At 39.2% G+C, this 14381-nt stretch overlaps 1 protein-coding gene across 9 annotated transcripts in view; it reads right to left on the reverse strand.

Moving 5' to 3' along the window:
• ITSN2 (intersectin 2) overlaps positions 1–14381 on the reverse strand; it is a 91149-nt gene that overhangs the window by 63392 nt on the left and 13376 nt on the right. For 8 of the 9 annotated variants that reach the window (XM_039380959.1, XM_039380961.1, XM_027749255.2 and 5 more), the window contains exon 2: positions 6315–6378. In XM_039380959.1, coding sequence (XP_039236893.1) covers positions 6315–6345 — 31 coding nt within the window. In that variant the 5' untranslated portion in view covers positions 6346–6378. Of the gene's footprint in view, positions 1–6314; positions 6379–7855; positions 7875–14381 lie in introns of those variants that run through there. The other variant, XM_039380960.1, reaches the window with a different exon arrangement.

Consider the following 14381-nt stretch of genomic DNA (forward strand, 5'->3'; position numbering starts at 1 on the left):
CTATCTCAGTGATGATTTCAGGTTACTGCTCCATTGTAGGAAAAACAACAGATGTCCCAAAGAACTGATGCAGCACACTGAAAAGCCTGAACACACAAGATTCCTAATTAAAGTAATAGGGCATTATATAAATTGACTGACAGACCACAACGTCTAAAAATGTGTTTATTATTGCCATTATAATTAGTGGGCTAAACCTGAACTCATTCTGCCAATACTAATTAATATCATCTATGGCCTGTTCAAAGCAGCCCCAATGATCACAGACAATTTGGAATTTAGTAGATGTTAAGATGGTGCCACTTCACACACGCCCATCAACCCTAAATTACAACAGCCACATAAAGTAGTTGATTGGAGTAGTATATTTCCCAAACTTTGGAGTTAAATCTTCAAGGAAATGAAAATTTTAACAGTCAAAGCCCTTTGAAACTTGGCTATGTGATACATTTATGTTTCTGAGTCCCTTCAGTTAAGCCTTCAGCCCTCTGGCTCCATTTTGGGGAAGTATTTGTAGATCTTCTTCTGTTTTTTGTTTAGGTTTTTATATGCTTTGAAGAAAAACCACCAGGAAGTCTCACTGACATCCCAAATGAACAAAGCAGCTTGCATTACAGTATTATTATTCCAGATAAAAACCATCCTGGGTTTCCCCCTCAGTGTAAATTTATCTTTTAAAAGCTAACACATGATACTAACAAAATAAAATCCCAGCAAGACAGAGCAGATATAGTTTTAAATTAAGTTAATGGATGAAAACCCAACACTAGTATCCACTATTACCTAATGCTTTATTACATTTTAGGAGCACAGGATTGGAAGGGACTTCCAAGGTCACCACATGCAAGCTCTGCTTCTCCAAGAAACTCTAATATGTTAATTCCTTCCTAAAATGCAAGCTCTGCCTTAAGGCAATCAGACTTTTTTCTTGACCAGGGTCCAGAACGTCACTGCTGACAGAACCGTTCCCATTTCCAGACCAACAGCTGATTCATCTCTATTTACCCTTGTGCTAACATTGTACTCAAAGACAAGTTAGTTCCTATTAAGAAAAAAATAAAGAGCAAATTTATGTACTGAAAAGCAAATGCAGTGAAATTAAAAAAAAAACAAACCAAAAAAACCCAACAAATCCACCAAAACAGCAAAGTCAACCTCTCTGTCCTTTCCCAACACTTAATTCATCTCTCCTGGGTAACACCAAACCCCAACTTTGCATCTATTTCATTTCCTGAGGTTTTTTCCCCTCTTCAGCAGATAACCCAAATTCTACCCTATGTCCTACAAGATGTCTCACCAGTGCCTTAGGCAATAGCACACAGCACTCCTTATTTCACCCACCACATTTTAGGATGCATTTCCTTTCCCTCAAATCACGTAATTACTACATGATCATCCAATACATCCGGTTGTCTTCCTCCTTAGTCACAGCCAACTGCTGAGTTCCCAGCATACAGCAAAAATCCTTCCAGCTCATAATGCTGTGGCTAAAATGCTATTTGGAGACAGCACAACAGAAATGTGATGAAATTTAGCCAATGATATGTGGTCCATAGTGTGTAATTCTGGGTGGGAAATGACTCCAAAGTTCATGACATCACCCAATTTAACCAGCATACATTTGCTTTTTACTGATAACATTGCCATAAATAATAACTAAGACTGGCCTTAAGATAAAATTCATGAAGAATATAATGATTACAACATTCCAGTTTAAAACTTGCATTTTCTCTCCCTTTTAGCCAGTTATTTCCCTAATGAAGTCCAACCCTGAGATCTTGTTACACTTTTTCTACAAAATTCAGCTAGTGAAGAAGGCATAAAGTAACAACCTTTCCTTGCTAAAACCTTCCCTTGTAAAACCTGATTCCATTTACTCCATTTAACATTTACCTCCACATCTAATTATTTCTTCCTCCTAAAATTTCCTCTTACATCTGCCATGTGAATCATATTATCTTCATAATTAAATATGAATAAGAGACTTTGTATTCTGCAATCCTATAGGGCTATTTCTGACTTGTTAAGATTAAAGAAAACACAAAATACGGCAAACGCAACTGGAAATCTACTTTTTTGCAGGGTGTAATAATGGAAGATATACACTTCCCTGACTTGAGCATTTTAATTTTGCTCTGTATCAATTGACATCACCGTCCTCACTGAAAAGTGAGCGGAAGGATTAATTCCTAAGTAGGGACAGAGAAAATATTTGTCCGTGTCTTAGAATTTCTTTCCTTTTCCTTTTTTTAGGTGCAAGAACAAGTTCTGGTATTTTCTTTGCAAGGTCTAATTCAGATTTGTATCTTTTTCTACGCTTGTTGATATGCAAGTCTACAGTTTCCGTATCTACAGTGCACACAAGGTTAAGAGTCAGGTTGCATTCAAGCAGCTTTTAATTGAGCTCTGATGACCAGGGCTCCTCCTAATTAAAAAAAAGTTCAGACCACAAGTCTTGAGACTGACTTTTTTACAAAGAACATGCTGCAAAACCTATCAGTGAGTGTTTTGACAGGGAAACCAGGACCTCACACAACCCCTTCCTGTCCACCCCAGTCTCCTACACACCTAAGTGTGGGGACACAAAACTCAGTTCTATTCAGAGCAGCACAAAATCCAGTTTGACTTATGAAGGTTTAGAAGCACATGAAATGAGTCATGACTTACTTTTTGCACCTCAGTTTATCAGAGACATTTTCCTGCTGGACCACAAAAAATTTGTATCGAAAGGAAACAGGTGGTAGGAGGGAAGAGGAAGGACAAATAAAAACATAAACAAAAAAAAGCACACAGCCCAAAAATTCCAGTGGTACTTAAGGAAACAATGTGAAAGATACTGATCGGCAAATACTGCTTTCCTTGTTCCAGCTGGTCTGTTAAGATTAAATCTCCCCAAACCAAGATCCAGCATCAGCACTGATATGAAACCCTGAACAAATCTACCCTACAGAAGAAGGAAGGGGATCTGGAATAGAAACATCATGCAACTGCTCTCCAGCTGGAAAGAACACATCCCATGGCACTGAAGGCTACTTCTTCCTGCTCTGTGACAAAGGCTGCAATCACAGAAACAAATTAGATAGAAGTACCTCTTAACCTATTAAAGAAAGCCTTTATTCTTTTAAATGTTGTTTGTGGTTAGCACATTAAGTCTTTCTTTAGAAACGCAACTATTGAAGATAGTTGTTTTTTAGTTTAACTAAATGTCATTTCCAAAAGCTTTTGCAAGACTTGGGATGAATTCCTAAGAAAGCTTTGTCCAGATGGAGAACTGTATGTAAGGAGAATCAACTACCGTAAACTGGGTTTGTATTATCATTTTCACAGAAATAATGATCAATATTCAGACAGTTACTGGATAAAACTAAGCCTCAGTAGGGAATCCTTGACCTTGTTTGCAGACTGGGGAGATGGATATGCCTGGAGTGGCTCTTTGATAGAACTGGACTCCACATAGATAAATGTATGTTATCCATCTGGTGCTGTAATTGGCAGACTTTATACATAAGGCACATGTTGCTCAGCCTTGCCTGTTCATATAAAATGTCATAATAACCTTTATATTTTGCATGGGATATAAATTTGTAAAGAAATCTACACACACTCTTTTGTCCTGCTTTTCCTCTTTGAATTTCCAGCTTATTATTAAGGCATCCACAAAGGTCACCTTGGACAGCAATGGAGAGTCAAAGGGAACTCCTCTCCATTAGCTGTGTCCTTTCATGACTTTAGAGAAGAAAGTTCTGGCAAGAGCACGTGCCCCTAGAGCACACAACGCTGCAATGAGCTAAAGTTTACACATGGCCACAGAATTACAACAGAAGGTGCCAGCTCTCAGTACAGCACATAGTTTGGCCATCAGCCACATGCTGAAGCTGGACAGTTCTGGGAGCCTGCTCAGCCAAGGTATATTCTGAAGGTGCCTCAATAAAGCTGAATCTCTCCACTGGAAGTCAAGCACACGGCTCAGTTACTCTTCCTTCTCAGGGTCTTGTGCAGACTGGCTTTCTCTGATTAGGCTGGTAAATAAAGTGTTGTAGCATCTCCTGTATTTGAGACTGAGTATCATGCTTTGACATTTGAACCCTGCAGTTCTCAAACACCTTGTCACCCTGTGTCATATCATCACATACTTGTAAACCCATCTGCTCCACACTATCCACTCACTCTTCTGTAACACTGAGTGCCAAAAATAATCCTGAAAGAGAAACATGAAACAGAAACTACTTCATGTCTTATGCTAATCATAAACTAAAACCTACCTTCTTATCAAGATACAATATTGTACCTTGAAGGAATAAGAGGTTTCTTCCCCCATAAGAAAACCACCATTTCCCCCAGCAGACGACAAAAGGGAAGGGTCAACACTATGCTGAAATGAAGGTGAGGCAGGCAGCCAGAGTTCCCAGGCTGCAGCAATGCCTAATGGCTTAGTTGCCTCACACATAACCTCATTCCTCATCTCATGCTTCAAGTCACTACCAAGGTCTAACAATGTAATTAGAGGTTTCCTGCAATGAGTGGCAAATGCAGGTGATCTACTTTGAATGCAACCACTACAGCAGTGCTAAGTAGCAAGGAAGCAGAACACAGGCTAAAGAACAATTTCAAGGGCAGAGGTTGCTCAGTATTTATCCAGAAATCACATTAGAACTATTCTTTTTTCCCCCACCTGACTTGTTTGAAATGTAATCAATTCTGATAAGAAATATGGCTACAAAACTACACACAGAGTCATTCAACTTTTCTGTGAGGAGCAACAGCTTAACTATTGCCTGGTGTTTCTCTTACTATGCCTTTCAACACAGTAAAACTCTGTGAGGGGAAAGGCAGCATCCTCTGGCACCATTCCCTTTGAGAGCAGCAGACAGTACTGCCCAGGGGATTTCAGAGCAAGGGAAGGATCACTCTCCCAAACTAAGGCTTCTGAGATCAAGTCATGTACGTGCCCAGTGCTGTCAATACACTTGCAATCCTACAACAGCACTGAGTGAAAAGCCAAAACAAAGACACTAAATAACTTATTCACACATCAAACACGGAGACAGCCAAGGATATAAATTTGTACCTTCCCCAAAGAGAATTTCTGATTGTTTATTTTAAACTGAGAAGCAAAAAGCATGTGGCAATTATAAAAAAAATTCATTATGTCCAATAAGGTGGACATAATTGTTCCCCTATTATATAACATATTGACTCCTTTTCTTTTTTTGTTAGGTCTGTGAAACAAAGTCTGAAACAAACTGCAGCTGACTGTATGAAATAAAGTGTTGATCACAACGATTTTTTTTTTCACAAAATGTTTTATGCACATGTGAAACAGGTATGTAAAAGAGAGGGTTAATTTGAAATCTTAATGTTGTTCTTTTGAAAAAAAAAAAAAACACAACAAAACCAAAACACCTTCCCCTTACTCACCCAATTTATCTCAGCAGTGACAATTTTCTAAATTAGTTCAGTGAAGACCTCCCAGTCCTGCAGTAACCTTCACAGACAAATGAGCTAAGAAATACTCATTCTTGTATCTATGTCCCCACTTTCATTAGGAGAAATACTCCTTATAGGGAATAACTGAATATGCAAAACAATGCAAAACATTGTTTCCATACTTGTACTTTCATTTTGGCCAGCTCTGTAAACAACAACATGCAAATGTCAAATTTCTGAGCAGATCTTTGCAAATCATATTTTCACAAATAAGCTCTGTCCCATACATACACACATAAACAATTTTAAGGTTCCAACTCTCATGTCTTTGAAAGCAAATCACCAAGAAACAAATCCAAAAGTTTCTATAGAGGAAGGGGTACAAAATGAAGAGAAAAATTCTTAACTTTTTTTTAATTGAGGAAAATTCTTAACTTTTTTTTTTAATTGAGAAAGACTGGTTGCTTTCATCAGTGTCACAAACTGCTTGACGCCCTCAAATATTTTGTATTAAAATAAATAGTGTAATGGATTATAATGGAACACGTTTTGTGCTGAATTACGTAACAGAAAAGGTATGCAAGTTTAATCAACTATTACTTAGCATATTCCCCACTTGAAGTCAGGCAGTGTTCACACTACAACTCACACATTCCTCAACCCTTTAAACGATCCGAGATTACCAGACACTCCCGGCGTATCCCCACTCCAAATTACACTGCAGTGATGCCTCTGCCCTGTCTCTCCCAGCCTCACAGCACAGGTTGGGCTACGGGAAGCGATCTGCAGCAAAGTGACCATAACGCTGCTGCAGGTACCAAAAAACACACACACAAACCAGCCAAACCTCCCACCCCGACCTAAGCAAACCGAGCGCGGCTACTCACCGTTCATGGCCGTGGGAAACTGAGCCATCATGGTCCCGGATCTGCCTTGCTAGCTCTTAGCCATCTGCAACATAAAAACATCGTGCCATTAATAATGCAACAAGGGCAAAACTGCGCTGCGCTCCCGCTGAGCGGGGGAACGTCCGTCCCTTCAGCTCCCACTTCCGACAGCAAACAATGCCCGGCTTGGGGCTGCTCTTCAACCAGCTGGGGGGGGGGGGGGAATTTTTTTTGTCTTTTTCTCTTTTTTTTATTTTTTTTTTTTTCTATAGGCTATGCGGTGCAGTCCTGGACCTTGTGGCACATTCTTAAAGGAAAACAGTACCAACTGTTTAGCAACTGCTGCAGGATGTACACAAACAGTTGCCAGAACATATGGCTGGGGACAGCCTTCTCCTGGCGGGAGCATAGGCTTGGGGTCCCAGCAGATCTTTGCCAGCTCTCCCTGGTAAATATTTATGTATATCAGAAAAAAACAGTGCAATCCTGAGCTCTGTAACCAAAAGCTCCTACTGAGAAAAGTGGAAGAACAATTATTATTCAAATTCACCCATTCCACTACTCCACACACTATTAACAAAGAAAACACTCTTACATGATGTATTCTGAAAAAAAGACCTGTCCTAATAAAAGTCTGTCACCAGCCAGTTTTCCAGGAGCAACACAATGAAGTTATTCCTTTTCCTGAGCTACTGCATAAAGACTCAAAGCAGCATTTAAAGAGTCTCAACAGAATTTACTTTCATAATAAATACCAGAGTACTAAGACAAATTTTGTTTTTTTTAGTATGTATCTTTTCAAGATAATAATAACAATAATTATCTTGAAATAATAATAATTCTTCTTAATAATAATTCACCGGTAATAATAATTCTTTAGAATCGCAAAATATTCACTAATACTTATCTGAGGTAAAAGCATAAAAAAATTCACTGCTATAAAAACATAGAACTAAGACAATGCAGCGAGCTTGTACTTTCAATGAGACAATTTTAGTTAAATATTGAAATATATTCGTCATTATCCTTGTGCTCTATGTGGAGAAATTATTGTGCATGATGAGGCTACAAAAAGGAAATATTTAATTAAAAAAAAACCAAACAACCCTCTTCAGACACCAAACCTTCTCCCCACACCAAAAAAAACCCAAACCAAACCAAACCAAATATACATACAAACAAACAAAATCCACCCAACTCTTCCCCTCTCAATACAACCACAGATTTTAATATTAAGTACAGAAATATCATATTCCCCATACTCTCTTCCTCTGCATGAAAACTCCTGTGCATCTCCTCACAAAAATCACAGAACTGGAAAGCACTGTGGTTCCACCTTTTTGTACCTATTGCACATTTCTTCACTAAAAATAAGAGTCTAGGATCTGTGGCTACACACACACACACACACACACATACATATTTTAAAAAAGTAAATGGAATAGCTGGTGAGTCCAAATGATCTCTCACAGAGACATTAGGTATCAACTGCACAAAGATGCAAAAAGGAAGCATGGATCTGTTCCAAGACATGAACCTACCAAGCAATCTACCAAGGGACACTTGAAATCTATAAATAGCCTTCCCAAAAAATGCTGCCACGGTTGTCAAGCATTTCTCCAGCACACTTCTCTGCAAAAGCTGTTCTGTCAAGAAGGTCTAAAAGAGAACTTGAAACCATGACACAGAAGCAGAATGCTGGAGAACACCCCCAGAATCAGCAGATTTCCACCTTCATGTGACTTGCTCCAGATTTACAGTCTTACTGAATAAGAGCTACACATCTGATCTTTCCTCCAACTCACTTTATCCTCTTACTTTCAGTCTGCTTTTAGGTTTCTTTGAATGAGTAATCACAACAGAATCACAAAAACATAGAATATCCCAAGCAGGAAGGAACACGGGAAGATCATTGAGCCCAACTTCAGACTCCACACAGGGCACTAAAAATTATCCCATGATGTAACTAATGAGCATTGCCCAAACACTTCATGAACACCAACTGGTTTGGGGCCATGACCCCTTCCCTGGGGAGCTTGTTCTTGTGTATGACCACCCTCTCAGTGGAGAACTTTTTCCTTACATCCAATCTCAAGTTCCCAGACACAGTTTTAAGCCATTCCCTCATGCCCTGTCACCTGGGAGGAGAGAGCAGCACCTCCCTGACTGCTCCCATAAGGAAGCTGCAGGCAGCAAGGAGGTCACCCCTCAGTCTCGTCCCTAAGCTGAACAGACCTAGTGTCCTCAGCTGCTCCTCAAAGTCTTGCTCTCTAGTCCTTTCACCATCTTTGTTTCCCTCTTTTGGATACATTCTGATACTTTTATATCCTTCTTACATTCTGAGGCCCAAAATGCACACAGTACTTGAGGTGAGGCCTCACAATACAAATCTGATAACAATCAGACAATACAGGTCTCGTAATAAACTGATTAACTCTTAAAGCCCAAAAGCGACCCAGGCAACTTCACACACACAAAACGTGAAAACCCCCTCTCCCTCATTTTGATGTCCCTAGAGTCTCAACTGTACCATATTTTAAAATCAATTTCAACTGAAAAATCTTGAGGGCTTTGACCTCACTTTAGCTTGGTGAGGGTCCTTCCTATTTATGAAAGCTCTGTATCTACAGAGCACACGTGTCCCTGGTTCATTTCCACCAGACCGAGTAACTTCTTGGATATAAGAAGAAAAGTCTTCCCTGTGAGGGTGTTGAGGTGCTGGCACAGGTTGTCCAGAGAAGCTGTGGCTGCCCCATCCCTGGAAGTGTTCAAGGCCAGGCTGGATGGGGCTCTCAGCAACCTGGTCTAGTGGAAGGTGTTCCTGCCTACGGCAGGAGGGTTGAAACGAGATGATCTTTAAAGGTCCCTTCCAAGCCAAACAATTCTATGATTCTGTGACAACAGAACTTTCATAGCTCACATCAGGCAGAATTAGAAGTTGTAGTCAGACACTGAATACAACACTCCCAAGTTATGCTCCATACCTTTATCTGTCCTCTCAAAAGAAGCAGCCCAGTATCAGACGTTCTAATGCCACAGTCTTTGACACTCTGTTCCAGTGCAACACTCCCAAAAATAATGAACATTGCACGCCAAATTCTCAACACAGGATTTTTCAGCATAACCTGAAATTTCCCCAAGTTTCCCAAGCTTGGGTTTGACCCAAGCTGGTAAGTCTGCATTGGGCATCGCCATGTAGATGTACCATCCTTAGGTCCAAAAACAAGAGGGAACTGCCCAACAGGTCTTACTGAGAGTACATTACAGCAATGATATGCAATTAAATCATGATTTAGCTCTGTTGTCTCACTATTATGTCTATATGCAGAACTTGTCATATTTTAAATAAATACTAAATCTGAAAGGTACCAAAACTCTCCTACATTAAGCCTCACAAATAGCAAAAACTATGACTTACAGAAGAAACCAAAAATCATAAATGAGTTTTTTACAGGATTTCATATCTCACCAGCACTGAGACCCCATTTTATCCCTTTGCACAGATCCATTTCATTCGAACACCAGGGTTACACCAAGCACACATGCTTCTCTGGTGACAGATTCTGAAGTTATACTGATAAGCAAAAAAAGGAAAAATAGAAGTATTGCTGCAACATAATTTCTCCTCATTATTTTCTTTTTTTTTAGAGAAGGAGGAAACAGCCCAGTAAACTTGAAGTCTACAAAAAATTTTTCAAAAGTCTGTGAAAACAATCCTTCTCAAAGAATGGAGCTCGTCCTCAACAAGTATTCTGTCTTCGTCGTCCCCACAGTATATCACAAAGGCTTGGAGATTACACATATATTAAAGTTAAAAGCTGCTTATTTTTACAAATTCCAAATAAAGTTGCTGCAGTTGCCATCTATAATGATCTAAATGTGTAAAAGCACCTTGCACCTTTGAGACACAGGTGTGAACCACTTATGTAGCATGAAAGTCTCAGCAAAATATTCTTGAAGTCAAATTTATGGTTTTTTAGAATAATTTCAATAACTTCTAAACATTAATGGAGGTGAAAGCTGTTAATTTCCAAAGAACCTTACTACACAATACTACAGAGAAAGCCAATGCCATATAAAAATGTTCACTAAGGGAAAAAAATAAAAATCAAGAAAATACTATAACCAGTATCCCAAACAGATGATATAGATGAAATCATGGCCATCACCACCAGAATAGTTCACAGAAAATTATCTGTTTTTCCAAAATGTTCTAGGAGAGGCGCTTGGTGAAAGCCATCAGTCATAAGAAACTGTGGCAGCAACAGCACAAAATCCATGTTGTAACAACAGGATCAAACATCCCTGTGAACATCATAGACGACATTAAGTCCTGCTGCCATTTAGGGTGAAAACAGGAAAACTTGGATCTTACATTTAAATAGCAGAACAGCAAGTTCTTGTAAACAAACCATCTGACTAGTCCCGATGTTTAAAGCACTAATTGTTTTCACAAACTGACCTGCCAAACTGCAACTGCCGTTCCCTCTCTCCGTGTTCATTATAGTTGATACAAACTGGGAAAACAAATGAGGAGACTGCCAGAAGCAGGGGGGACCTCAGGACTATGCTGAAGGCATTAGAAAACATTAGATAGAGCTGGGCACATGGCAGTAGAAAGGGAAAAGAAAAAGCTTCTTTCCTATCATGGGCGTATTGCCATTATACGAAGAACAGCCTTACCACAATCTTTGTTAATATTTATACTTGCATCAATTTTTTTCAAAATATTTCTCAGAAAAACCACAACCACATAGTTTTAGTAGGAATGAAGGTCTGGTGCAACAAGCTCTGTCTGGAAGAAAGAAAATGCCATGGAAGCAGCATGTGTGGACACACTACTAACTACTCTTTTCCTTTCCCCAAGAGCAGGAAGAAGATATATTGCAGATTTTTGCTGCAAGAACCAATTAGCAAGGACAGAGACTGCAGTACTAGTTGACCAATTTACTCTTTACAACACCTGTAGACCTGGACAATTCAAAGAGGACTCATTAGTATTTGCAGAGCAAACAGTGACAGTGTAATAGCCCATGTAGTTGTTCCCTGGTATTTTTCAATTACTCTCTTGAAAATGAGAGAATAATATGCATTAGTAAGGCATTATTAACCAGCATGGAATACAATTTATCTTTTTGCAAGACATATTGGTAGGACAGTTTACTAATTAAAAAAAAAAACACCACAAAACAAAAAACAAAGAAAAACACCAGAACATTTTGTCAGGCCAACTATTTATCTCCTTTATATAGTGGAGTTATACACAGTGACATGGCCTTTTCAAAATGCACTGTGCCCAACTTCACGAAGTCCACCCACTCTGATAACAAATGAATGACATCAGTGACAAAACGAAGAAGTCTATCCCGGGTAGCACATTGCTGGCTCTTCCTGCTCTCCTCTGCCACTGTGGATAGCAGTACTGAAAGCCTAAGTTAATATTTTGACATTCCAAGAAGAAAAAAAAAAAAAAAAGGGTTAAATATTTTACTTCTCACCCCTATGGTACAAAGTCCCTTCCTTGCTCACTGTGAAAGAGCAACTTCCTTCCCAACAGTTATCCAGACAGAACACAAAAAGTATTTTTTTGACAAATATCCTTCTGCCCACCTTGCCCAGCTAACAGGCTCTCTGAACATACTGACCATGCAAAATACAGGAATCTCTGTTTCTGTTCAAAAAACAGAATTGTGTGGTCAGTATTGCTGGGTTTACTCTGTTTCTTACACAGCTGCTCAGCTGTGAAAGCACCCATTCAAAGTATCAAGACACAGTTCAGCTCTCTCCTCTGTCTCTGGAGATTAAAGCTGATCTTTCCTTCCTCCTAGGAGAAGGTTTTCCCCCATTTTACTGCACAGTCATTCAAGGAAACTCATGAGCAGTGTTTGAAATAGTGTCAACTCAGGATTTCAATCTCCTAAGTGAAATTCTTTACCATTAAGACGAAATCTGCAGGTCTCTCTGTCCATGCCCGTCCAGCTTTGATTCTTCTTTGCGAAGTAGAAATTATTCTGAGGGAGGGAATGAGAATCCCACTTCAGGAAGCTCACTATTTAAATCCCTGGCCCTTCTCCCAGGAGACATGTACATGAACTTCCTCAGGAAAAGATGGGAATTGAACTCAGCTCTGTCACACCCTGGAAGAACACATTCACTAATCTGATCCCAGACACAGACAGACATCACTCCCTCTGCTTGCTTTGCTTAAAATGGAAAAGAAAAATAGCAAAAAGGAGAGTGTAGACTATTTATAACTTTGAGGGGTTTTTTCAAGGCTCTGAGCTTCTACCTTTGAGAAGTCTGCACAACGTAACCTTTCCAGAGAGCTGAGTGAGATACACTTGCTCCTGAACGGGTGGTAACTTAAAATACACTCTTGCCTTTTTTTGCTTCCTACTTTCTAATTTACATGACTCCCCATTCCATATGCTGTTTTTTCTAGATCCTCTTTTGAGACACACCAATTCTCACACCTAATTATTTGCAAGCGTTGTACAAGTGCTCTAAAATGCTGTTTGGTGAGGTCCACACATCTTGAAACCTGCAGTTCTCAACTTCCATGTTTCAACTCCTAATTTATGTCAATGTGGGCTTAGGCAGGACATAAGTATTTGATGAGTTTTCTATTCTTTTCATTATTTTCTTACTTCAACCGTGACTGGAAACAGAGCCTATTACTTTTAAGCTTATTCATTTGAAATCTTGCCATCTTCAGAGGAAATTTTTGAGCCCACTTCTGTCCTTCCATCAGAAGCAAAATCTGCCTCCTAACAGAGGGAAAAAAAAAATCTAACAGAATAATTCTTAATGTTATCTTCTCCTTACAATAGAAGAGATGCTATTTGACTTGCTGCTCAGCTGTCAGCCCCAGATAATAGAGCAAAACATACAGAACATCTAAGGGACTGCTATAAGCTGAGCATAACACAACAGATACATGGGTAGTCTCTGTGCTCAGCAGAAAACAATCTCTCACCATTTATAAAACTAATGAAGGTGAAACATTCAGTGAGACTGAATTTACATTTTAGCTATGTATTTTCAAGCTGGTCAGGTGCACAAAACCATCACACACAACTTCTCAAAACTGAATAAGATGACAAGCAGAGAGGAGAAAGGCCACAAGAGGCCTTCAAAGCAAAGCAATGGTGTTTATCTCTGATGAATCAAAAAAACAGAGAAACCTCATGAGAGAAAAAGAAAAGAGCAGCATAAGGCAGTCAAAACAGGGAAAAATAATTAGGTAGCATTATTTCAGATAGGTAAAAATGTGCTCCCCACTCCCAACCCCACTCCCATCCACAAGTGTCACCCGTGCTCTATTACCAAGAACAGTCCTTCAAAGCATCCAGTTGAAATTTGGTCTCTTCAAACCTTTACCACTGAGCTCTACAGCACAGAGTAATAATGTTTTAACCACCACAAATTAATGTAATGAACTTAGGGAATCAATTATGACCTGTGTTAGACACACATCTCAACATCACGTAATGTCCTGAGGGACAAAAGCATCTCACAGACTTGTCCTACCTCAAGAAACTCGTAAAAGTGTAATGGAAAAAGCAAGAGTTTTAGATTTTGAGGAGTAAAATTCTTGACCTTTGAAAGGTAAGACTAATAGTATTTAAATCAGTTCTGATTTTTTAAATACATTTATTAATATAGCCATAACAGCTCTTTTTTTTTTCCACATTCCAATTGTAATACTTTTAGAAACAAAAATGAGTTAACTCCCATTTCCTGTTCTTCCCTTACTTAATGTGTATGCTGCTGAATCACTAACTGCAGATATCGCTCATGACTGATGCCACAGCATTTCACAAGCTCCACTTGCATCAGCCTCGAATATTTTCACTAGAAGAGCCAGTTCAGAATTATGTATCAGCTACTTCTGAAGCTGAAGCCACAACATCTCATATCAAAATTTCTTAAGTCAAACTGGCTGTTCTCAGAATTGCTATTCCGAAGAAGCTGTGACTTTTCTGGATCAACCATGCCTTTTCAACTATCTGTAACTGCCAAAATATTTAAAAATAGTTCTCAGGTACTTGTGCTCTATAAGGTAAT

This window comes from Pipra filicauda, unplaced genomic scaffold (genome assembly GCF_003945595.2).
Source record: "Pipra filicauda isolate LSUMZ 115617 unplaced genomic scaffold, ASM394559v2 scaffold209_size2725305_pilon, whole genome shotgun sequence".
Classification (NCBI taxonomy): Eukaryota; Metazoa; Chordata; class Aves; order Passeriformes; family Pipridae; genus Pipra; species Pipra filicauda.